Source organism: Pan paniscus, chromosome 10 (genome assembly GCF_029289425.2).
Source record: "Pan paniscus chromosome 10, NHGRI_mPanPan1-v2.0_pri, whole genome shotgun sequence".
NCBI lineage: Eukaryota > Metazoa > Chordata > Mammalia > Primates > Hominidae > Pan > Pan paniscus.
Genome location: NC_073259.2, coordinates 14440722 through 14467084, shown reverse-complemented (window position 1 = coordinate 14467084; position 26363 = coordinate 14440722). Strand labels below are relative to the sequence as shown.

Below are 26363 nucleotides of genomic sequence, written 5' to 3'. Positions count from 1 at the left end.
TTTGTGTGAAAGTGGGCAAAGACTGGAATAGAGTAAGACAACTGAAACCAATTTTCATCCTTTTACTGAGGAAAAAAATATTTAATATTTTTGTTATATAAGGAATAGTGCCTAAGGCAGGTACTTATACTCCTGACCTCAGCCCCACACACTCTGGTTTTATAAAGCTATAGGACAGAGCAGAGATGGAACTGAAAAACAGGGTAGAAAATAACATAAATTGGAGGGGAACAGTGGGATGCAGAAAGAATGACAACAGCCACATGTGCCCCAGTCAAATACTTTTAGTCCCTGCAGCAGAAGATGCCAACCAAGTCTCTATACTGGCTGGGGATCCTGCCATGGATGCAGGAGAAAAAATTCAATCACAAGGGAGTAAGTGACAACAAAAAGAAAAAACTCTGAGCCACAGCTACACTGGGAGGGGGGAGTACCAGATTTTGCTACTTCTGTCACACAAGCTAGAAAAACCCTACCTCTCCCATTGGGCAGGCAACCTGACATTCCACCCAGTTCCTTGCCTTACCATACTATGTATTCCTCCTCTTGGAGAATTAAGACCTGGGCTAAATGCTCCACTCCAGGATAAGGCTGAGCAGTCCTAGTTCTCTAGACTGCCTCTTTTATAAAGATTGGATTAAGGTAGGTGAAATGGTGAGAATTGTAAAGATTTTAAAAAATAAAGTAGAACCCAGAGAAAATGTCAAAGCTGCCGCCATGTAGCACCAGCAACCAATTCTTGCACTTCTCTTCCCTGTCTCAGTAATCCCCTACAGAAGGTTACATGATTGGAACAACTCTTTCTTCCCTGCAAAGTCTGCTGGTACCAGGTTATAACCTGGACAGTGGAGAGTGTCTGCCTTAGGCTGGTTTGTGCAAGAGGGCCACCTTAGGTCTCCTTGAGGACATTTATCTTGGCGCAGATCTTGAGGGCAGGGCCCAGCTTGATGTTCATGGCACTCATAAGATGTTCTTCCTTAAGTAATAAAAGGGCCTGTCCATCAATCTCCTGTGAGCGAAATTCCTCTGCAATCTCTTGGCAGCCTAGAAGAAATGGTGAGAACATGTAGGTAATGCCAGATGATAAGAGGAGGGAAGCTAAATGAAACTGAGGTCTAGCAATGATTAATTCCAAAGTACCTGTCCTAAATTCAGTAATATGAAGTCAGATGGCAAGCTTTAAAAGCAAAATGAAATTAGAAAGCAACTGGTATTTAAAAAATGGCCAGGTGCAGAGGCTCACGCCTATAATCCCAGCATTTTAGGAGACCAGGGCAGGCAGATCACTTGAGCTCAGGAGTTCAAGACCATCCTGGGCAACATGGCAAAACCTTGACTCTACAAAACATACAAAAATTAGCTGGGCATGGTGATGCCTGCCTATAGTCCCAGCTACTTGGGAAGCTGAGGCAGGAGGATCATTTGAGCCCAGGATGCGGAGGTTGCAGTGTGCCAAAATTCATGCCACAGCACTCCAGCCTGGGCAACAGAGTAAGACTCTGTCTCAAAACAACAACAACAACAAAACCAAGGTCCAAGACCAAGAGAGGAAAAGCAACTAAATTGTTCAACCACAGAAATAACTTCATTCAAATAGCTTAGAGACAGGGGAAAGGGAGAGAACAAAAATAAAAGCATGTTTTCTTTTATACTGGCAAAAAGATTCTTTGTGATATTTTTGTTTAAGGGCCCAGAATTCAGACAAATAGCAAGAAGGGTAGGGTGATTTTCATTTCTGAAAAAAACTCTTTGTCAAAATTGCATACAGGCTGAGTGCAGTGGCTCACACCTATAATCCCAGCACTTTGGGAAGCCAAGGCAGAAGGATCTCTTGAGCCCAGGACTCGAAGACCAGCCTGAGCAACATAGGGAATCCCTGTCTCTGTTTAAAAAAAAAAAAAAGAAGACTAGCAAACAAGCCCTCTTTGAAGAGTGGGGCAACAATGGCCACTTAGTTTCTAATACCCTGCTCCACTGAAAAAAAAATTTTTTTCCCCATGGGAGGTATCATAGTTAATTACACAAAAACATTTTATCCAAAAATTTAGTGAGAAATGCAGCTACATCATAAGATGAGAATCAAACACAGTAAAATTGCTGACATTACAGAAGATAATGTCAACCCAGAAAAAAATTAGGAAGTCAACTTGAATAAATATTAGGAGTAGAGCCTCTATATTAGCATTCAAGCTCCTACTGCTTAAAAGTCAATTACTTTCCCTCTTATCAAGGCCCCTGTGGGATGATGTTAAGGAAAACCACCTGGGTTCTGTTGAAGAGAGGGTCAGTACCTTGGAGAGAAGCAATAAACTCGTACACCTCCTCTACACTCCAACGGCTGGGATTACTGGACAGGAACACAGGGTTGATGCCATGTAATTCCGGTGTAGGTGGAGCTGTATTGGGATTCCCCAGGTCACGTTCTCCATGCCCAGCTCTTACTGATAAAGGCCCAGGAGATGTTGGAGAGAGTGCTTCATCATAACTGGAATTATCTGAACCCCGGCTAGAGTCTTCTTGACCCTATAGGGGAAAAGAGCAAACCAATGAGGTCAGTGTCAAAGGTTTATTCCTCTCTCTTTCTTCCCAAACCACCCTGGGTTGGGCGTAGAAGAAAAACTCATCTTATCATATGTGAAATAAGCAGCACTTTATTTGCAAATTCCCAAAATCTACTCTCAAAGTCTTTCAAATAGAAACTGTATCACTTCCTTGATTCTCCCCATGACCTAACAATTGATCTAGATTTTCTCTCAAGTACAACTGAGAGAAATTGAGTACAATTGAGTACAATTAACAATTGTACTCAAGTACAGTGTAAGGATTAATGGAAACATGAACCAGTAGTTGGGTAAGAGGTCCGGAGACAAAGGGGGTCAGGATCTCTTGGAATTTGTAGTAATGCAATCAATGTGAAACCAGAGTTCTCATCTCACACCCTCTTACCTGGGGCAAATGAATTGCCCTGCAGGGAAAGGAAAAAAGACCCAGTTTAAAGGCATCTGGCTCTGCAACAAGCAGCTCACCCGGTGGCACTTGCCCTGAATCTTGGCACGGGCAATGTCAGAGGAGCTGCGGCGGGGTCCACGCCTGCGAACGCGAGCATAGTTGGCTTCTTGAAACTCTTTCATTTTTTTCCTCTTCAGCCGGAACTGATGGCTACAGCTCACATTGTACCTACAGGACAGGGCATATATAGGATGTCAATAGTGCCACAGAAGACCACCCTGCTCTAAATGTGAATTTCTGCTTATGAGCTGATTTGGGGAAGGGAATAAAAGCAAGGAGGGAGACATAAAATATCAGCTATGAGACGATCCTGGGGAAGGGGTGTAACATTAGATGGAGATATCAGTGCTGAGGGCAAGGAGGAGGGTGCCCAGAGTACCTCTTAGCGCAAGTCATGGAGCAGAACCTCTTAGAGCCACGAAACTGCTCTGCGGGGGCGTACTTCCCACAGTACTCGCACTTCAGGAGATTCGCCTTCTTATCTAACTCTAAAAAACAAGGCATTGCTGGACAGTCACCATGGGTTTCTGCTGCCCCTCAGGCAATCATTAGGCTCAGAGCTGGATTCTAAAATTATTCTCAGGGTTTACCCCCAAAAACCTACACAACCTAGTTGAGAATCCCTAAAACGCAAAGTTCAAAACCTAAAATCATGAAGACTTGTCCCTTGAGAACTTTATGACGTCTTCCTAACCTTAAGCCGAACTCTCTCCATTTTAGATGTCTTACTAATTTTATCCTAATTCATACTCTTAGATTTCAGATATGATTCAATTTCTGAGGAGAGAGGAACTACTAATGCGTAGAAAGATATAAGATCCTTCTACCACAAAGATTTCCAAAAGCAGTGGGAAAATAAGTAAGAGTCCTTAAGATAGATTATAAAATCTAGAATAAGGAGAACTGGAAATTAAAGATATAAATGTCCCATTTTAGATCATCTTTTGGAAAAAAAAATTTTTTTGAGACAGTCTCACTCTGTCACCCGGGCTGGAGTGCCGTGGTGCTATCTTGGATCGCTGCAACCTCCACCTCCTGGGCTCAAGCAATCCTCCCACTTTGGCCTCCCAAGTAGCTGGGACTACAGGCATGTGCCACAATGCCCAGTTAATTTTTATATTTTTTTGTAGAGACAAGGTTTCACTATGTTGCTCAGGCTGGTCTCAAACTCCTGAGCTCAAGAAATCCACCGGCCTTGGCCTCTCAAAGTACTGGAATTATAGGCGAGAGTCATCACACTCGGCCAAAAAATACATCTATAGAGTAAAGAATAATTCAAGGGCCAGGCGTGGTGGCTCACGCCTGTAATCCCAGCACTTTGGGAGGCCAAGGCGGGCGGCTCACCTGAGGTCGGGAGTTGGCGACTACTAGCCTGACCAACATGCAGAAACCCCGTCTCTACTAAAAATACAAAAATTAGCCAGGCGTGGTGGCTCATGCCTGTAATCCCAGTTACTCGGGAGGCTGAGGCAGGAGAATCGCTTGAACCCAGGAGGCACTGGTTGCGGTGAGCCAAGATCGCACCATTGCACTCCAGCCTGGGCAACAAGAGCGAAACTTCGTCTCAAAAAATAATAATAATAATAATAATTCAAAAGATTACTTTAGCTGGATAAATTCCCCTCACCTTATATAACTCCTTTTCCGTGATTCTACATACTCTGATATATAATATGGTTTCTATATGTAGACGGACTTCATTTTATTCCTACTTTTTTTTGAGACAAGAGTCTCGCTCTGTCGCCCAGGCTGGAGTGCGGTGGCGTGATCTCAGCTCACTTCACTGCAACCTCCGCCTCCCAGGTTCAAGTGGTTCTCCCGCCTCAGCCTCCCGAGTAGCTGGGACTATAGACGCATGCTGCCACACCAGGCTAATTTTTGTATTTGTAGTAGAGACAGGGTTTCACTATGTTGGCCAGACTGGTCTCAAACTCCTGACCTCAGGTGATATGCCTGCCTTGGCCTCCCAAAGTGCTGGGATTACAGGCATGAGCCACTGTGCCAGGCCTCATTTCTACTTTAAATAAATAGGTAGCTAGTATTTTACACCGAGTCCTCAAACACATCTCCACGAGTCTCCTTCCCCCAAATGGGTCTCTAAATAAATGCTCACCAGCAGATGGGCTGTCCACTCCCAAAGGGCCACCTGACTGATTCTCAGTCAGCCCTGTCGGAAGGCCAGTCTGTAGTGGCTTCTCAGACTCCTTCAGTAACTGAGAACAACCCACCTGTCCCAGAAAACATTGAGAGTTAAGTTAGCCTGATCCCCTTCTGCTTCTCTACAGCTTTCCCCAACATTTCCCAATCAATTATGTCTCTGCTTGGATCTCTGAGTTAATGACCAAGTCTGGTTCAGAGAGAATCACTTTCAATACGGTAATCAAGAGTAGTAACTGGTCTCTATACAATGTTTGGAAATGAGAAAAAAAAAATAGTAACTGACTTTTTTTCCAGATAAGCCATTGGAGAACAGGTTCCTATGCTGGCTCCCTATTTTGTCCTCTTCCTTCCTATGGTGCTGAGAATGCACTAGGAGTCAAGACACCTCAGTTCTAGTCCTGGTTCTGCAAACCCTAGGAAAGCTCCTTAACTTCATTACTATAATTTTATTCATTATAAAACAAACTAGTTTATCTAACTAAACATTACAGTTTTAAAGGTTACTTTCTTCCTTCTCTTCTCCTCTTCCTAACATTTTCATTTTATGGTCCACACACTCCTTTCCCTTTCCTTCTTTATAATTAAATAAATAGCGTAATTGAACCATTCTTTCATTAAATAGTTCTGTGCCTTTTACTTTTACTGGAGTTTGAAAAGACAACAATCAGACCAAGTCCCCACTTCAAAGTCCCACCTTATGGCCCTGCCCTCACCGGGAAAGGTTCTGCTCCTTCCTGGATAACAAAGCCTTCAATGATGTGGGTGAGAATCTGGGGCTTCACGATGGCCTGTGGGGGTTTTGAGTCACCCATTTGTCTAGACACCATGGCTAGTGTAGGAGGCGGTACTGAAGGGGCGGGGGTCAAGGCTACTAGTTCACTGCTTGGAGTATTAGCATTCACATTAGCCACGGATTCAGCTTTTTCTGGAAAACAAACACAGATTAAGCAACAGACATGAGATGACATATTGATCCATCTATTAGTTGAGCCAGCATGATCTTCCATAATAATCTATGTCCACCCTTGACAATTCACCTGGATTCCCTGTTTTTGGATCTATTCATTTGTCCACCAACTTCTGGCCCATTTTCTACTCAACCAGATTTATCTTTTAGCTCACTCAGAACATTCCTCTACTCTGTGTGCTCTCCAACAGCATTAGAAGTCAGTTACTCACCTCCAAGACTGCTCTTCTCGTCCATGACTTTTGGGCTTTCTGCTACTGGAGATGCCTTGGCAGGAAGCATTGAACCCAATGTGGAAACATCATCTCTCTCCTCCTCAGAGTCAGCCTTGCGTTTGACAGCCAATGTCTGGGGTTTACCCTATACCGTAAAGAATAGGAAAGAAACAAAGATGTACAAATGAAGGATAATAAGGAACCACAATTATTACCATATGTTCAAAGAAAATTTTCTTAGTTCCAGATTTCCCAATTTATCTACTTCCCATGGTACACTAAAATTCCTGGTCATTCCTAATAACTTTCCATCAGGACAAAAGAAAATGTAACATGATTTAGTCCTGACCTAGGTCTTGAGACCCTGTATTCACATAGACCAACCAAGAACTGTTTTTTCAAAGACTGATTTGGTTAAGGCTATCTTGATCTAACTTATTACATACCCAAAAACCCAGAATAGTAGCAGCAACAAATTTAGGAGTATAAAATTCAGACATTATATAATGTGTCACTCTCTTACAGAAGAAGCAGATAAATACCAATATTAACCCTCTTAACTCTTTATTCCCCTATTCAATTAAGCTCTATTTCCACTTAGCCCAGGTCCACTCTCATGCATAATAGTGCCCTCAAAACCATCAGACATCACTCACCGGCAAGTGCACAGACTGCATATAGAAGGCAGCAGGGACCTGGGCTACAACAGGTGAGGAGGTGGTAGCCCCACCCTTTACCACATGTGCTGTCCCCTGCACAGGAGCAAGGGTCATCCCAGGGGCCAATGTGGGAGGGCACTCCTGCAGTGCACCAGGAGCCTGGGATGAAGGTGGCGAGGAGGCCAAATGGGCCTGACCAGACTGCACTGTACCTGGCATCCCCCGGGAAGTAGGTACAGCAGCTGCCAGCTGTGCCAACCCCAAAGCCTGTGCCTGGGCTGTACCTGGCTGTCGAGTGCCTACAACTTGCACAGGGATATGGGGTGGTGGTTGCTGGGTAGCTGACATCTTAGCAGCCCCTAACTGAGGTGGCTTGATAGGTGCTACAGGTGGTTTGGATTGGATGGGAATTGGTGGCTTAGGGGCTGCATCAGGTGGAAGAGACAAGGGTGAAGACTGAAGCATGGGCTGAACGACCAGGGTTTGGGCTTGCTGCTGGGACTGGGAAGGTGGGACCTGCTGAGTAGGTGGGACCTGTGGTGGCTGAGGGGCAGTGAGGGTGGTGGCTTGCGGCTGCTGCTGTTGCTGCTGTTGCTGTTGTTGCTGCTGCTGCTGCGCCAACTGGAGGTGTGTAGCTGTATGAAGGAGCTGGGACTGCCGGTGCTGGAACTGCTGCTGGTGGTGGATGGCAATCTGCTGCTGGATCACCACCTGTTTCTGCTGGAGGTGGATCTGTTGCTGTTGCTGAATCAGTGAATGGGGCTGGATCTGTGTGTAGGTGGCTATAGCAACAATCCCAGAATACAACAAAGAGAAAAAAGAGCAGAGAATAATAATCATTCTAAATTAAAAGTAAATTCATTTTTCCAAGGTATAACCTAGTTTTGGAATTATGCGGTGAAAAGAAATCTAGTCAGTATGAAACTTGGACATCACTTCGTCCATACTCTTCCCACTGAATCCGACATTACCAACTACTACTAGTCTTAAAGATCTCAGAGAAAGAACTCCCTTGCTCAGTCATTTCAGATCCTCAGTAATTTCTTGTGTCTCTTATCTTTGCCATACTTAAATATTGTATTCTTTTACTCTGTACTCAGCAAAGAAGAATGGTTAGCCCCTCCTCCATTAGACTTGGAGTTTCTCAAAGGCTGAATCCATGTTTTACTCATTTTCACATTCCTAAAACACAGCCCAGGGCCTGACACTGCAGAAGCACTTAATATTCACTGAAAGAAGAGATACCCACAGAGTTAAAGATGCCAACGTCTTCCCACAAATGACCTGGATTTTACAAATCATCAGCTTAGACCACTATCTGAGTCTTGAGAGTCAGCACCTGTCAGCTCTGACCTAACTCAGTTTCCTCCACTGTAAACTGGGAGTGACAAACTCTACTTCTCCATATTGTACCAGATTGTCCAGAGATCAAAGCATGTGATGATAAAGCAATTTAGAAATAGAACTGCTAGAGTATATAAATACCAAGTATAGTAATAACTAACTCTTAATTTTTTTGTGAGTAAATTATCTAAATACATCAACAACTAAGGTACTAGAAACAAAAAAAGGCAAAAATCAACATGACCAAATAAGATACACACATCTAACTACATCTTACCCGCAGTCTGAAAGCAAGTATAAACTATCAGAGTCTTGCCCTGTCACCCAGGCTGGAGTGCAGTGGTGTGATCCCAGCTCACTGCAACCTCTGCCAACCGGGTTCAAGCTACTCTCCTGCTTCAGCCTCCCGAGCAGCTGGGACTACAGGTGTACACCACTACGCCCGGCTAATTTTTGTATTTTCAGTAGAGACAGGGTTTCACCATGATGGCCAGGCTAGTCTCAAACTCTGACCTCAAGTGATCCACCTGCCTTGGCCTTCCAAAGTGCTGGGATTACAGGACTGAGCCACCGCACCCCGCCTCTCCATTAGTCTTAAGTGCTCTAAGGCATTTGTACTGTATCTGCTATACACTGGATCAAGTAACCACATTAAACAGTGAGGTGAGAATTCATCCCTTATAGTAAATGCTAAGTTACATGAAGACAGGGAATCTGCTTTTCAAAAATGTATCCCCAGTAATTCCTAGAAAACAGTAAGCAATTCAGTAAGATGTGATGAATGAATAGACAGAGTGATAAAACTGAAGAACTCACAGCCTAAGAAAGCGGACAGGGGAACTTGTAAGCTGACTACTGCCTGGTAGAAACAGATAAAATCTGTACCTGTCACTTGTCCTCCTGACCCTGAACTAATATGTTCAAGGCTGATATTATTCCCATTCCTTCCACTATTCAAGGACCAACAGAAGCGGGGAAAAAACAAAAAGGCAAAGAAAAAAAGGCAAAAAAAGAAAAAAAGGAAAATTTCACATGAATTCTGAGAGAATAATGACATGAGGAGTGACAATTTACCTGAGCTAATAAGTGTCTGGCTGGGCGCAGGTGTGGCTGTCCGTGTCAGGTTCATGCCCACATTCTGCTGGCCACTCCCATCTGCTTCTGCCTTCTTGGCTGCTGCACTTTCTGCCTCTGTCTGGCTGCCCTGGCTCACAGTCACTGTTTGGGCTGCAGGCAAGGGCTGCACCACTCCTGTACCCTTCCTGGGACAGCTCCCACCACCCATTCCTGAGGAAGGCAACTGACCCAAACCACCATGTGCCTGGCCACCTCCACCTGGACCCATGGACCCCGGGATGCTATTCCCACTGCCTCCACCTGCTTGACTAAGGTTGAGGGACTGGTTTGTGGCCCCAGAGGAAGCCTGTGCCACCGCTAGGGCCTGGCTAGAGGCCTGGGAGAGGCTAGAGACAGGGGAGGCTCCTGGAGGAATGGCCTTCTGAGTGGAGCCTTGCATCTGAGGTCCTTGAGCTGAGGCCTGTTGATTCCTTACTGCCAAGTTCTGAACCTGAAAGATATGAAAAAACAGATTGAGAAAAGGAGGACTGGAGGCATTAAGGTTAAAGATTCAAAAGCAGCCAGGACTGCTATTGTGTCGTATTCCACAGAATACCTCAGCTCCTATCTCTGCCTTTACCATATACTTTAAGCCTTCCTACCTCCTAAGGAGGAACTCTGGCTCCGTATCTGATTTTTCAGCCATCTTCACTCACTAGCAAGTTTATCATCAAGTGTGGTCTTTTATTCCTTCAAAATATCTCTTCAATTATCCCTTTCCTCACCATTCAATCATTCAGCACCTCCCAAAAACCTACTATGCTTCAGGTGCTACACTGGATACTGGAAATGCAGAGGAAAGACACAGTCTCTGCTCTTAATGATTACTTTCTACTAGAGAAGACAAGAAAATTATCACTTATGATATAATAAGATGTATAGATATGCACCCAGTACCATAGGAGTACAGAGAAGGAATATCAACTAAGACTAGGGAGATCAAGGAAGGGCTTCCTAAAACAAGTGATACTGATGTGACACTCAGTAGGTAATGGTGAAGGTGGGGGTTTAAAGATATTGACAACAGCATTTGCAAGGCCAGAACCAAAAAAGGATTATTATTTAGGCTGGGCGCTATGACTCATGCCTGTAATCCCAACACTTTGGGATGCCAAGACGGACAGACTGCTTGAGTTCAGGAGTTCGAGAACAGCCTGGGCAACACTGCCTCTACAAAAAAATACAGAAAATTAGCCAGGTATGGTGGCAAACACCTGTAGTCCCAGCTACTCAGGAGGCCAAGGTGAAAGGATCACTTGAGCCTGGGAGACAGAGACTGCAGTGAGCTGAGATCACGCCACTGCACTCCAGCCTGGGTAACAGAGTGAGACCCTGTCCAGAAAAAAAAAAAAAGACATTTTTTAAAATATTATTTAAAAAATGTATAATTTCTAAAAAGACTGTATTTTTAGAAATTATAAATATTTCATTATGTTTGGGGAGAGTTACAAGGAATGGAAAGAAATAAAGCTAGGAAGGCAGGCTGTGGATAAGGAGGTAGGAAGGTGCTGGGCCAGTAAGGGCCTGGTGTATTGAAATAAGGAATCTGAACTTTAGTTTGGGAACAGCAAGTTTATCTGTCTTATTCATTGTTATATTCCTAGCACCTTCATAGTTCCGGCACATAGTCAGTACTCCAAAATATGGATAAAGGGAAAGAATGATGTCTGCTTAACTGATTATAGGAAGCCAATAAAGCTTATTAATCAAAATAAACATTCATTTATACATTTATACATTTCTGATTGAAGTATAAATCAATATACTTCCTATTTTAGAAAATATTTGTTATCATATCCTAAAGTTGAACATTCACACACCCTCTAACCCAGGAATTCCACAAGAGAAACTCTTGCCATGTACCACAGGAGGCATGTATAGGAATGTTCATGGTGGCATTATTCATTAGCAACCACGACCTGGAATCAACTCAAAGGGCCATCTACAGAAGAGAAGATGAATAAACTATAGTATATTCATACAATGGAATAGTATATAGAAACTACAATTAATAAACTACAATGACTGCAACAAAACAAATGGATCGTGACAATGTTATTAAGAAAGCACTCTCCAAAAGTGTACATACAGCACGAGTACCTTACACATTTCAATACAATTAAAATATATATATGGTGTCTGGGGTTTGCTTCAAATATTCCACAGGCAGAGAAGGGCCTGAATGCATTGGTCATGTGTTGATAATTGTTGAAGCTGGATGGTAAGTACATAGGAATTCATACTTTTTCTGTTTTTGTGTACGTTTAAAATTTTCTATAATAAAAAGGGCATTTTAGAAACATAGAGAGATGCAATAAAACCATATAAAAAAGGACCCGAGGGAAGAATGGACTTAGAAATCAGAAGGCTCATTACTGTGGGTAATGGAAGGCAGTAGAGGGAACTGCACACTGCTTATTATATTATTAAAAATTACTGAGTACAGGTTATGACGAGACCAACAGTGAGAGAGTGTCATGATCCAAGGATTACAATTTTATCAAATTCTGTGTACCAGAAGTACGATTAAAAAATTAGTAGTAACAACATATATTTTCTTATTTAAAAAAACATAGTAAAAGTCTCCTGATAGTAATGTGGAAAAGAACTACAAGTAGGTTAAGACTGAAGTGAAGAAGACCATTTAGAAATCTAGTACAATAGGCCGGTGCAGTGGCTCACGCCTATAATCCTAGCACTTTGGGAGACCAAGGTGGGCAGACTGCCTGAGCTCAGGAGTTCCAGACCAGCAGGAGCAACATGGAGAAACCCCGTCTTCTACTAAAAATACAAAACATTAGCTGGGCATAGTGGCACGCGCCTGTAATCCAGCTATTCAGGAGGCTGAGGTACAAGAATCGCTTGAACCCAGAAGGCAGAAGTTGCAGTGAGCCGAGATCACACCACAGCACTCCAGCCTGAGCAACAGAGACTCTGTCTCAAAAAAAAAAAAAAAAAGAAAGAAAGAAAGAAAGAAAACTAGTACAGTACAGGTTAAAATAATAAAAACCTGAATTCAGGCAGGAGCAGTAAAGAGTTGATGGCTTTTGAGAGATACTGACAAGAATCATCAGGATTGGGTGCTAGAGCACATAATATTATCTGGCAATTATTAATATACAGTTTTTCCAATCAGCTTCATTTCCATAATGGCTATTTCAAACTTTCCCACTCTCTCCCTATACCTCAGACTACCTTCTCTTTCTCCTCCTACTCTTCACCTCTTCAGAGAAAACAAAAACCATTATATGAGCATTGCTTCATCAGTTCCACCACCGAATCTATACATTTATCTGCATACACACTCATCATTTCCCCCTTCTCTCCTCTTCCTATCAAAAGGCAATCAGTCCTCTGCACTCTATATTCCACCTCCTCCTGCCATCTCAAGCAGCATATCATATCCACTGCCTCCTCCTCCACTTCTTCTCCACTGGCTCCCTCATCACCATGTAGGAACTGCACATTCCCCTCCCCAGTTCCACCTTCCTTTCCTGGTGCTGCTAAACTCTTAATAGCTGTTTACAGTCACTGTATTCATTCCCACCAGCCATTCACACCCATCAAACTCATACTACTTTGGATTCACCACCCCCCAAACTCAACTGAAACAACTCCCCCTCCCGGTTAATAAAACCATCTTTCTTTCTCTCTCTACATTAGAAAGAGATGCCCCCTGCCCACGCATGCGCGCATGCACACATGCACATCTTGTAACATTTGGTTCCCTTGCCTTCGTGACACTACAGTCCAGATTTTCCTATCTGCTGCTCTTTCCCATTCGCCTCTGTCAGCCCATTACCCTCTATCGACCTTGAACTGCTTTTCCAAAGTGGGGGTTCATCCTACCTCAGGGCCCCATATTAAACGTTCCTCTCCTCAACCTGTACTATCTCCCCAAACATTTTTTTTTTAAGATGGAGTTTCGCTCTTATTGCTCAGGCTGGAGTACAACGGCGCGATCTCGGCTCACTGCAACCTCCGCCTCCCAGGTTCAAGTGATTCTCCTGCCTCAGCCTCCCAAGTAACTGGGATTACAGGGATGTGCCACCACACCCAGCTAATGTTTGTTATTTTTAGTAGAGATGGGGTTTCACCATGTTGATCAGGCTGGATGGTCTCGAACTCCTGACCTCGGGTGATCCACCTGCCTCAGCCTCCCAAAGTGCTGGGATTACAGGCATGAGCCACAGCGCCGGCCTTTTTTTTTTAAGATGGAGTCTCCTCTGTTGACCAGGCTGGAGTGCAGTGGCACGATCTTGGCTCACTGCAACCTCCACCTCCCAGATTCAAGTGATTCTCCTTCCTCAGCCTCCCAAGTTAACTGGGGCTATGGGCATGCACCACCACACCCGGCTAATTTTTTTTGTATGTTTAGTAGAGACAGAGTTTGACTACGTTGCCCAGGTTGGTCTCAAACTCCTGATCTCAGGTGATCCGCCCGCCTCGGCCTCCCAAAGTGCTGGGATTATAGGCATGAGCCACTGTGCCCGGCCTCCCCAGGCAATTTTAAAGACTGAGGAGAGTAAACTAATTTAGTAGATGGGGGACTTCAATTATCATCTATATGCCTACTACTCTCAAATGTTTATCTCCAACCCAGACCTCTCCTCTGAGCTCAAGAACCACATAATAAAACTGCAGTCTCAGTATCTCCTCATGGATGGCTCACAAACACTTCTAATTAGGTCTGCATGTCCAAAACTGAACGTCACTCTAAATACACTTCCACATTCTTCGTCTCATAAACAGCACCACCAGCCACCCCACAGATTTCCTATCTGGCATCTCCTTTAATTCCCCCATCTACTAAATTAGTTCACCCTCTTCAATGATTCTTCTAAGTTATCCTCAAATCTATGCATTTCTGTCCATCTCCATTGCTACCCCCAATATGAACATCGTCTTTCCCTTAAACTGTTAGAACAGTTATTCTCCCTACAGTCACACTCACACCATATCCGTTTAGTCTCCAAAGAGGAAATCAACATGGTATTTAAAAAGCAAAACAAAATAAAAATACATCCAAATCTATGACACTTCCATATTTAAAATCCTTCTATAGCTTCCAATTGCTTTTTATAAAAAGCCCAAAATCCTAAACACAGCCCCCAAAGCCCTGAAAGATAAGGTTCTTCCTACCCGTCTAGCCCCACTATGCCAAACTCCAAGAATACAAGACTTTTAATTCCTCTAACAAATCAAGTTCCTGCCCTCCTCAGGACCTTTGGACACACTGTTCTCCTGCCTCCAACACTCTCCTTCCACATTCTTATCTGGCTAACTTCTACACACCCCAAGTTAAATGTCACCTCCTTGACTTTTACACCCCATGCCAAAGCTAAGTTAGGTCCCTTTCTAAATTCTCAGAACACTCGGCACTTTCTCAATTATTTCCTCATTCAGGTGACTATCAGTTTAATGTCTGGTGTTTCAATGGTCTGTGAGCTCCATAAATGCAGTGATCGTGACTTTCTTGGGCATCCAACGCTAAGGAATGTTTGATATATTAATAGCAGTAGTTTCTCCTAAACACTCACTACGTCCAGGCATTCTTCAAGCAGTCAAACGCAGCAACTCACTTAGTCCTCACAACACATCCTGAGGTAGGTATATTACAATACCTATTTTACAGATGAAAAAAACGATAACAGAAAGATGTCAGATCATTTGCACAGGGTCACACAGTAAGGAGTGGAGCTGGAATCTGACCCATCAGATGCGTATTTTTAACTACTGCCCTCTGTTCCTCCACATATTGACACTCAAATATCTGATGAATGAATGAGTGGATAAATCAAAGAACTGGATATGGAAATGGAACCAACCTCACTCGTGGCTCCCATTGCTATCACCAGAGTCTAAAACAAAGACTTGCCTTACAGCTAGATGACCACAAGAGTTTCTTAGCAAGTTCCCTAACTTCTCTTCTCCAGGAACTGTTAGAACAGTTATTCTCCCTATAGTTCTTCCTAAGTACTTTCCTCATCCTGTTAATCTGCTGTTCAATAGCTAGCAATGATCCCTGTGACCTATGAAGTTAACTACAACCTCCTTTATATGCTCTACCCCAGCAATGACCTCTTCTATCATCACGCCTGTTGATTCTATTTTATTTATCCCCTCATCTCCAACGCCTACCACACATACTCGTATTTAAATATATGACTACACTCTTACGCTTGCTGTTCTCTCTCTAGTTTTCTTCTCACTCCAAATCAAATCCACTCGTCCAAGACTCTGCTCAAGTATCCCAATAAGGCATTGCAAAGTAATGTAACCAATTCTTTTCCAAACTCATGTGTCACTCAAAGTTAGCACCATTTAGTTTAGCACTTTCTTTTTGTTTTGGAGACGGAGTCTCACTCTGTCGCCCAGGCTGGAGTGTAGTGGCACGATCTCAGCTCACTGCAACCTCCGCCTCCCAGATTCAAGCAATTCTTCTGTCTCAACCTCCCTGTAGGTGGAACTACAGGCACACACCACCATGCCCGGCTAATTTTTGTATTTTTAGTAGAGACAGGGTTTCACCATATTGGTCAGGCTGGTCTTGAACTCCTGACCTCAGGTGATCCACCCTCCTCAGCCTCTCAAAGTGCTGAGATTACAAGAGTGAGCCACCATGCCCAGCCTAATTTAGCACTTTCATTGTCTAAGCTCTTTGAAGACCTGACTCACATTTCTTTTTTAATCCTGCAAAATTTCTAATACAATTGTTCCTTGGTATCCACACGGGATTAGTTCCAGGCTCATGGACATCAAAGTCTGCAGACACTCAAGTCCCTTTTATAAAACAGAGCAGTGTTTGCACATCATCTGTGCACATAGCACATCTTCCCATACACTTTAAATCACCTCTATTATTTATAATATCTAATACAATGTAAGTACTATGTAAATGGTTACACGATGTTGTATTTTTGTATTATTTTTTGTTCTTGTATTGTTATTTTTAACTGTTTTTTTGCCCAAATATTTTTTCTTTTCTTTTTTTTTTTGAGACGGAGTCTCGCTCTGTCGCCCAGGCTGGGGCGCAGTGGCATGATCTCGGCTCACTGCAAGCTCCGCCTCCCGGGTTCATGCCATTCTCGGGCCTCAGCCTCCCGGGTAGTTGGGACTACAAGCGCCCACCACCACGCCCGGCTAATTTTTTGTATTTTTTTAGTAGAGACGGGGTTTCACCATGTTAGCCAGGATGGTCTCGATCTCCTGACCTCGTGATCCACCCGCCTCGGCCTCCCAAAGTGCTGGGATTACAGGCGTGAGCCACCGCACCCGGCCTTTCCCAAATATTTTCAATCTGCAGTTGGTTATATCTGCGGATGTGGAAGCCAGAGATGCAGAACCTACAGGTATGAAACCCATAAACAGGGAGGGCCAAAAGTACATGAAGGAAGAACTCAACATTTACCAGCTTACTGATAAATAAACTAAAAGGATGAAATAATTATCGTAAGATCCTAGGTTGTGTCCCATCTATAAGAAGCTAAAATTCCAGGCTCAAAAATACATGTATTTTGGGAATAAGTCATGAGAAGTAATGGTGAGGAAGACCTTTACTGGGAAAAAACAGTGAACAGGAAGAGAAGACTGAAAGTTGAGAACTAGAGTAACTCACAAACAGAAGCAACCAAACATTCCTCCAGTAACTCAGCCAGGTCAGCTTTACATCTAACTAACAGAAGAATTCTCTCAACAATCTCTTCTCTTCTGACAGTACTATGAGAGAATTAAGACTCTCCGAATAAAACAAACCCACAGAGGACTAGAAGGATGGTGAGGAAATTTACCCTATCTTGAAAATAAGACTTCCCAGATCCACAAGACTATTTTCAGGCAAATCTCCTTGTCTTTCTAACTCAGATTAACTCAAAGGTTATATGGGATTCAAGTTCTATGGTGATTAAGGGAAGGAAAAACAAAACACAAAAAGTAAGAATTCTGAAAAGTGTAATGGGGCAGAAGGGTGGACCCAGGTCCGTGGTCATTCCCTTCATCCTGCCCAGTTGCCCATCCACAGGTAAAGTCATCGCCACTAACCTGATCTGCATCTGCATGAACTCCAGGAGACTGAGCAGATGGCACCTCCTGCTGGACTGCAGCCACTGCCCCATTAGGCATCAGGATGAGTTGGGAGGCTAGAGGCACATTCCGACCCAGGGTTCGGTTTACCTGCAATAGGTTTCCCAGCTGTGGCTGGCAAGGAGAGGAAGAGGAAGAGCAAAGAGGACAAGAGGGAAAGAAGAGACAGAAGAGATGGAAAGGAAGGACCACAAGACAAAATAAACAGAAGATATTAAACAGCTGAGCCCTGCCTCTTCCACACCAACCCAGGAGCCTCATATTCTCCACATGTAATGAACCATCCAGAAGAAAACCTAGAATGCATAGAAAACTACAGATTGATGTCAAAGAGTCACACGTCAAAGAAATAGAGAAAATTAGGATTTTAGAACAAGTACTTATATATAGAAAGTAGGTAGGCTGAGCGATAACACAGAATTTGTATACTTGAGCCACAGGTTTAAAGGTCGACTATATCTAACACTAATTTAGTCAAATGTTAAGCCAGTATTTTCTAGCATAATATCTCAATTTAATCTACAGGCTACCTGTGAACACAGAACATCACTTCCAGGTTAAGTAAAGTATGGGAAGTAGGTCCCAGCTTCTCTCAAAACATCAGGGTTACCATGGTTTAAAAAAATGGCTTTTGGCTGGGCGCGGTGGTTCACGCCTGTAATCCTAGCACTTTGGGAGGCCGAGGCGGGTGGATCACCTGAGGTCAGGAGTTCCAGACCAGCCTGGCCAACATGGTGAAACCCCATCTCTACTAAAAATACAAAAATTAGCCAGGTATAGTGGTGCATGCCTGTAATCCCAGCTACCTGGGAGGCTGAGGCAGGAGAATCGCTGGAACCTGGGAGGCAGAGGCTGCAGCGAGCCATTATTGTGCCACTGCACTCCAGCCTGGGTGACATAGCGAGATTCTGTCTCAAAAAAAAAGCTTTCACTCAAGTCTTTGCCAGGGCCAGACAATTATGCCTCTGGGGCAATGGTGACTGCATCTGTGGCTTACCCGTAGATACATCTGGGCCTGAGACTGGTTGAGGGGTGGGGAGGTGGTGTTCCCCAGTAGCACAGATTGGGTCAAGGTGGTAGCACTGGGAGAGCTCACACTCTGGGATCGGCTGATGAGCTGGGCGGCCGATGTGGTGGCCAGATTGATCTGTGTGGTACAGAAAGGAACCAGGACTAAGGATTTGGGAGAAGTAAAAGGAAATGTACATGACTGACAAATTCAGAGTCACACAGTCAAGAACAGAGTATTTCACTTTCATGGAGCCGGGGGAAATAAATAATGTCTTCATATCCAAAACTGTCATCCTGGCTACTTTAGGGTATTACCAAAGTGAAAAAAAACCAACAGTCTCTAACCACTAGTGTTAAAGTTGAGAAGACAAAAGATTGAAACAGAACAGATTTTACTTCTCATTGAAGAGTCCAGGGATTAGTCCCCTTCTTTGTTATCTCCTCTTCTTCCCCAGGATTTTCTTTCCTCTCTTCCTTAGACTTCCTCTTTAGAGACTCCAATATAGATTAATGTTGGTTACTTTCCCCTTGTACTACTATTCTCTACTTAAAAGCAGTAACTATCCACTGACGGCTCAATAAACACTCTCAGATCAGCGGCACAAAGTAATTTAACCCAGAGACAAAGACCCAGGTAGAGAAGCCTCTCAGTGGGAGAGGGCGTACTCACCGAGGCCTGGGTGGTGGTAGTCTGCTGCTGTGTAGTGCTGGTGTTTGGGGAGCTGGCCTGCCGACTGGCAGCAATTGTGGCCTATTAAAGGGGAAGGGAAACAAGAAATAGCAAAGACAGTGAAGGAAAAAGCTCTCAGTCTTCTAGTAATAAATCACAAGCACAAAACATAGAGATTTCACATTATAAACAGGGAGATTCCACTTTAGGGTAAAGAAAAGTATATTCACTAGTCCAGTAATCCTCACATTACCACATATGCTAACCAATTAGCCCCACATAACCCTCCTGGGGCAGAGAGGCAACTTGTCCTCCAGCTCCCACTCTCTTTTAGGTGGAAAAAGATGGTATTTTTTTTGAGAAGGAGTCTCGCTCTTTCACCCAGGCTGGAGTGCAGTGGCATGATCTCCGCTCACTGCAACCTCTGCCTCCCAGGTTTGAGCGATTCTCCTGCCTCAGCCTCCAGAGTAGCTAGGATCACAGGTGCACACCACCACGCCCAGCTAATTTTTGTATTTTTAGTAGAGAATGAGTTTCACCATATAGGCCAGGCTGGTCTTGAACTCCTGACCTCAAGTGATCCACCTGCCTCAGCCTCCCAAAGTGCTGGCATTACAGGCGTAAGCCACCACGCCCAGCTAGAAAAAGATCTTTTGGTCAGGTCATATCATGAGTCAGTAAAATTCTAGTCCAGAGGTATACAAGATAAATGTAATATGAACCACATTTATAATTTTCTACTATGCAAAGTTTTAAAAAGTAAAACAGGAAAAGTTAACTTTCATAATTTATTTTATTTAGCCCAATATAAAATATCACTTCACATGTAATTAATATTTTTAAATTACTGATATTTTACCTTTTTTTGTACTAAGTAGTCTAACTCTAAAATCTTATAGGACATCTCCATTTAGACTAGCCACATTTCAAGCACTCAATAGCGATATGTGGCTAGTGACTACGTTATTAGACAATGCAGGTCTAGAACACAGCCACTCTATACCTAAAAAGTGATTTTACGGTTCTTACTGCAACCCCAGAAGCTAAGATGCATCCATCCTCCCACAGAAGGACAGGAGGCGGAGGAGGCTGTCTGCAGCCTGGCTTAGTATAGGATGCTATATGCCCAAAAAAATCTCCCCTACCCACCTGTAGTGCCTGTCCCCTCCCTCTCGGGCCAGCTGGCTGCTGACCTCTCACCTGCTGGACGGCAGCCAGGCTATGCAGCTGGGCATTACTGAGCTGCTGCTGGAGCATGAACTGGTGGAAATACTGAGCTGCATTGGGCTGCCGCTGCAGTGCTTGCAGAGCCTAGGAAAAGAGAGGATAAAACATTTAGAATGGACCACTCCTAGCTCCTATTCTATGTAAATCACTGTATTTGTGTGAAAGGGGGCCATGGGAAGGACAGAAACCAGAGGAGATGGGAGTTTGGGCTAAATCGTCAACGGCTGATTTTCCTTCATTTTTTTAGAGCAAAGTCAACCTGCTCTATCACCAGGCTGGAGCACAGTGGCGTGATCATAGTTTACTGTAACCTCAAACTCCTAGGCTCAAATAATCCTCCTGACTGCCTCAACCTCCCAAGTAGCTAGGACTATAGGTATGCACCACCATGTCCAGCTAATTTTTTTTATTTTTAGAGATGGGGTCTTGCTATGTTACCCAGGCTGGTCTTGAACTCCTGGCCTCAAGAGATCTTTCTGAGCCAGGCGCGGTGGCTCCTGCCTGTAATCCCAGCACTTTGGGAGGCCTAGGAGGGCAGATTACCTGAGGTCGGGAGTTCAAGACCAGCCTGGCCAATATGGTGAAACTCCGCCTCTACTAAAAAGACAAAAAATTAGCTGGGCGTGGTGGTGGGCGCCTGTAATCCCAACTACTAGGGAGGCTGAGGGAGGAGAATTGCTTGAACCTGGGAGGCAGAGGTTGCAGTGAGATGAGATTGCCCCATTGCACTGCAGCCTGGGCAACAGGAGCGAAACTCCATCTCAAAAAAACAGAGAGCTCCTTCTGCCTCAGTAAGTCTATATAGTCCTTTAAAAACCGGAAGAAACAATTACAGCCATGCACCACATAACCACTGTTTGGTCAATGGCAGACTACATACACAGGAGTGGTCAGAGTAACAGCCTATACTGTATAACCTAGGTATGGAGTAGGCTACATAATCTGGGTGTGTGTAAGTGCGCTCTATGACAGCCACGCAATTACAAAATCGTCCAACAATACATTTCTCAAAACGCGTTCCTGTCATTAAGTGATGCGTGAATGTAATTCTATGGTTTATTCTCCATAGGATGTTAAGAAAAGTAAAGCGGTGCAATTTATACAAACTTGTTTCTCCAATTGGGAGCTGGAAATACATGCCATAGCAAAGACTAGATCTGGTGAAAATACACAAAATGCCGATTAATGTAAGGAAAATAAGAAAAAAAGCTGGGCATGGTGGAGTGTGCCTATAGTCCCAGCTAGTCAGGAGGATAAGATAGGAGAACTGGGAGTCTGAGGCTGCAGTGAGCACTGATCGCACCACTGCACTCCAGCCAGGGCAACAGAGCTAGACCTTGTCTCAAAAAAAAAAAGGAGAAAATGTAAAAGTATATTTTAGGTATACAGTAAAGGTAATACAGCCCTGATGGGTTGGAAATAATGAAAAAATAAATAGTGGCTTCTAAAGATTCCTTCAGGTAAAATTTTCAACGAATTCAACTAATTGGCATTTTTACATATCAGTATGCTAATACAGATTTATGAAATGAAAACAGTAGTTTGGTTTTAGTGCTAACTGGACTTTACTGTATTCTTATTCTTTAATAATTAGAACTATTTTTATGATATGTATAGTTATTCTAGTAACCAAAATATTTGCTAAAAGACCTCATTTCCTAACAGAATTAATAAAAACATGGAATTTGCTGTTTGTTTAAAAATAAATCTCTAAAGAGTTCCATGATACTTCTATTACTCAAGGGGATTTACAAGAATGGCCAAAGATTAAAAACCTGGCAATCCAGTATGAGAAAGGGTTAGTTAGAATCTAGCTAGATGGACTGAATGTGTTTTTTAAATCCTTATTTGAAAGACCGGATTTCACTGTTTGCTTGCCCAAACATTTGTAAACTCCTAAGATTCTCAGAGCTGGAAGACAGCTTAGTCATCATCCAACCCAACTCTCCCCAGTTTGTTGAAAAAGAACTGAGTACAATTATTTTCCAGCATCACTGGCTACCACAAGCCAAGACTCACAGACCATGGCCCCTCAGAGCTGAGTCTCACCTGCACTGCTTGTCGTTCATATAGTGACATTTGAGCTATCTGGGGCCGAGAGCTGCCCCCTGAGCTGGAACTCCCATTGGTGGAATTGGAGTTCTGCTCGCTCTCAGTCTCCATGATAGTGGTCCAGGGTCCCCAAGGCTGGTGCTCTGACTCAAGACCTAGAGGGAAGCAGTAAAAGGTTAAAATTTATATCTTGATCCCAAGCTGTTATCTCATGTTATTATTCAAAAACACAGGAAATCCATAAGTATCTAAGAATCTTCCTCCTCTTCCATAAGCCATGATTTCTCATCTTAAAACTCCCAAATCTTCAATACACTCTTGCAACCATGTCTTCCCAATACTACCATCTTTTGAAGCTATGCAGTCTCAAAAGAAACAACCTTTACGTATTCCCTCATGGCTGTCATTAAATAAAACGGCCAGAATGTGAGATGGCACCTTACAATACCAAAGTTACCTTACATTCCCATAGCATTTTTTAACAGTTTAAAATCTTTCCACTTAAAAGTTTTGGTTATCTCATTTTTGTCTCCATCTGCATCGTTATCATCCAAATGAGTCACCATATACTGGAGAGCCACTAGTTGCCTCCTTTCACTGGGCTAGGCACTTCACCTATGCTCTATCTCTCTCATGGTAGTGCTGTAAAGTCAACACTGTTATCCTCATTCTACAATTTGAGACATAAGGTTTTCTGAGGTTAAAGAAGTTGCCCTAGTAAGTATCAAGTCTTTGGACTAACACATGCTTCTTCAAACCAAACTGTAATTAAGGCAGTGTCATTCACTATGATAGTGAGTAGTTATCCTCATTTTATGGAGGAGGACCTTAAGATACAGACACATTCAGTGGGTCATGGAAGGTCATAAAACTAGGAAGCGGAAGAGCTCACCTACAGCCCACATAGCCCAAATAGCTGCCTGGTTCCAGCTCAGGCTACTAATAACACCTCAGGCATGTTGCTTTCCTTCCTTATACCTGTTTCCTCACTGCAAAGAAGGCTTCATACTGAATGTAATATATCATTTTAAGAAATGACTCCGGGGTATGAAACATAGAAATACACACAATGAAAATCTTCAAGAAAGTAAGATGCAACTTTATAATCTACTAACATGTCAGAATTTACCCACTGGGGACTACACTTACATTTGCAAAAAGACACATATGAAAACATTGCTAAGAACCAAGCAAAGAGGCAGGAGAAGAAGAAATATTCTTCCAAAGCAGCACTAAATGACAATAAGGTTTTTACTCATTCCTTTTTTTTGTTTTTCTCTTTTGTTAAGCTACACACTATTTTCTCTACTTCTGAGGCACTGGGCCACTAGAAATATCAGGTCACCAAAATATTATTCGGCTTAAGAATATAAACATCAAACCAGAATTTCTGCTAAGTGTTGTCAACAGTTTCATTAGGGTGAATGGACTGGTCATAGGGATTGCATCCAAAACAAACAAACAAGCAAAGTATCAAACTGCTTGGCCTTGGCAATAAAGCTGAGGATATTTCTTATTATCTCATTCCCAGTATCATCCAATCACACCATTATCCCCCCCCCCAATCTTTAGTTTCATTTAGGACTAGCAAATGTCACTGCAAACATGTATATTACCCAAAAAGTACATAGGAAAAATCATATCAGCTTCAACTAGTCTACCTTTTCCCCACATCTTTTGCCAAAATATCAAAGCACTAAACAGATACAGACCCATGAATCCTCATTATCAGCATGTGAAGAAAAAAAGTGGGTAAGGATTAGAGGCAGCACGGCACAGTTTTATAGATTACTGGATTTAGTTCACTGGACTCAGAGACACGAGACCCCTTTGCTAGGTATAGAGACCATAATTCCTACATTCACATGTGAAAATACAAACCGTATGACCCCTCGTCTTCCCAAAACTGAATTCTGATTAATAATTTTTTTTGGATTGTGAACTTGAAATAAAAATGTAAAGGGACCAACTTAAAAGTCTCAATAAAATCAAGGGAAACTGCCACCAAAACCAGGATTCCTGGATCCCGGGCACATAAATGTATTCATTTGTGATCAACATTATGACTACAAGATTAAATATAAAAAATGGAGACAACAAACAGTTTGGGCAGCACCAGGTATCAAAATTTTCCAAATTAAACTGGAAGACAGTGAGAAGCTGATCCACAGATGTCCCCAGAGTAGCTAAGCCATGGTCATCTTAAAAGGTAGCATGTGGGCATACATGGGGTTGGGTAGGCGCACAGACCTACCGAAGGGAGTTAGAATGGGACATTGAGGTGGACTTAGCATTGGGCCGAGAGTTGGAGAAAGTCAATATCCCTAAGCACGAAACTCTTATCATGCAGAAAGGATGGGACATAGGAAGGGGGACGGGAGAAGGGGGTGGTTCAGGGAAGACTGTGCCAAAGACACGGTAATAATCAAGAGAACAGGGAGTAGACGCCCAAGGGTCCTCGTTCTATATAGAACCTTGATGAAAATGATGTTTCAAAGAGAAATCAAATACACTGAGGGAAGGGGGTGGATCCAGTGGTGCGCCGGGAATGAACTGACCCAAGTGAGCTGGGACATGTGCATACAGAGAGCAGAGGCAGAAGTCAAGGAACTGGAGGCTGAGGAACCCAGCGGACCACGAAAGCAGGGAGATAACTAGACAGCATGCTCGGCTGGAAGGACCAAAGTCAGAGAAGGAAAAATGAATAAGAAAATGAGCAGTCAGAGGCAGCTAGGGTGACGGACAGACAGCATGAAGCGCAGCAGAATGAAGAGCCAGAAGACTCGGACAGGCAGAGCCGAAGGACCGCAGAGCTCAGCGCCGGAGGTAGGCAGGGAAAGCAACTGGGGGAGGTACCTGGGGCGTTACACAGATGGAGGTGGCTGAGGATACATCCCCGCGCAGCCAAGCCCCCAGAGGTCCTGCCCCTCCCCGGCCCTCGGTCGCCCGGTTACCTTCTCGCCTGGCTGTGCACCCAAGTCTTCCCCGGGGGCGTCCACCTCATGTGCCGGGGTCCCCAGTCGCCAGGCTGGGCTGGGGGCTCGCTCGGCCTCCGCGGCGGGCTCCCCTCGCCTCCTCCCCTTCCTGGAGGGGCGGGGGCGCCGAGGGCGGGGTGGGAGGCGCCCGGCGCGACCGCGGCTCCCCGCCCCTCCCGCCGCTCCGGGTGCGGGCCCGGCCGCGGCTCAGCCAGGCCTCCGGGGCTCGCTCTGGGCCTGTCACTTCCTGCCCGGCCGAGAAGGTGGGGGCCGCAGGCCAGGGGCTGCGGGCCGGGCTGGAGGAGGGGGCTGCGGGGAGGTGCTTCCGGGGCAGCCGGACCCCCCCCCGTCCCTCCGCCTCCCCTCGGCGCCCTCCGCCCCCTCCCTCCCTCCCGCGCGTCCCTCGTTTCCTGCCGGCGCCCGTTGCCATGGCGACGCAGCTCCCGGGCCTCTGCGCTCCAGGCCCAGGGGTTTTTTCCTCTCTTGCTCTCTTTCTCCTCTTTTTTACCCCCTTCTTTCTCTCCGAGTTCTGCTCGCCGGTTGGAAGGACGAAACTAAGAAAGTGCTGGCCTCTAGTGGGGAACGCACCTCTCGGAGAGGAGAGGGAGATGGGAGAAGGGAGGGAAGTGACGTGAGACGGGGAGAAAGAAGGTATTTTCTGGAGCTGCTGGGAATAAGGGGTAGAAAGAAAGGATCAAAGGGACCAACAGACAGAGAGGGAGAAAGAGCAAAGCAACGACCCCTAGAGAAACGATAGACTGGGAAAAGAAATGAAGCAAAGGAAAGGAAAGAAAAGGCGAGAAAAACTTTGAGAATGAGAGAAAGGAGAGAGAAGGTTGATTGTTTAATCCCTCACCTCAACTCCAAGAAGGCGGG

The 26363-nt window shown here is 44.2% G+C and overlaps 1 protein-coding gene and 1 long non-coding RNA gene across 9 annotated transcripts in view; one reads left to right on the top strand and one right to left on the bottom strand.

Annotated features, from left to right (window-relative positions):
* Window positions 1-47: 47 nt before the first annotated feature.
* PHC1 (polyhomeotic homolog 1) lies at window positions 48-26363 on the bottom strand. 8 transcript variants are annotated; one of them, XM_008960732.4, is made up of 15 exons: window positions 26344-26363; window positions 22510-22667; window positions 20383-20544; window positions 19234-19314; window positions 18550-18699; window positions 17511-17666; window positions 9429-9921; window positions 7008-7792; window positions 6349-6496; window positions 5883-6094; window positions 5123-5237; window positions 3389-3497; window positions 3027-3177; window positions 2292-2523; window positions 48-1044 (listed from the first exon to the last, which is right to left on the bottom strand). In XM_008960732.4, the coding sequence occupies exons 2-15, from the start codon at window positions 22621-22623 to the stop codon at window positions 890-892; spliced, it is 3063 nt and encodes a 1020-aa protein (XP_008958980.2). In that variant the 5' UTR covers window positions 22624-22667; window positions 26344-26363; the 3' UTR covers window positions 48-889. The 8 variants fall into 8 exon arrangements, with proteins under 8 accessions (XP_008958980.2, XP_008958978.2, XP_063449046.1 ...); XM_008960730.5 differs by lacking the exon at window positions 26344-26363 and adding an exon at window positions 25467-25801; XM_063592976.1 differs by lacking the exon at window positions 26344-26363 and adding an exon at window positions 24225-24508.
* Window positions 25018-26363, top strand: part of LOC134728429 (uncharacterized) — a 59235-nt gene continuing 57889 nt past the window's right edge. The window contains exon 1 of the long non-coding RNA XR_010108805.1: window positions 25018-25338. This is a non-coding gene — a long non-coding RNA (uncharacterized LOC134728429). The remainder of the gene's footprint in view (window positions 25339-26363) is intronic.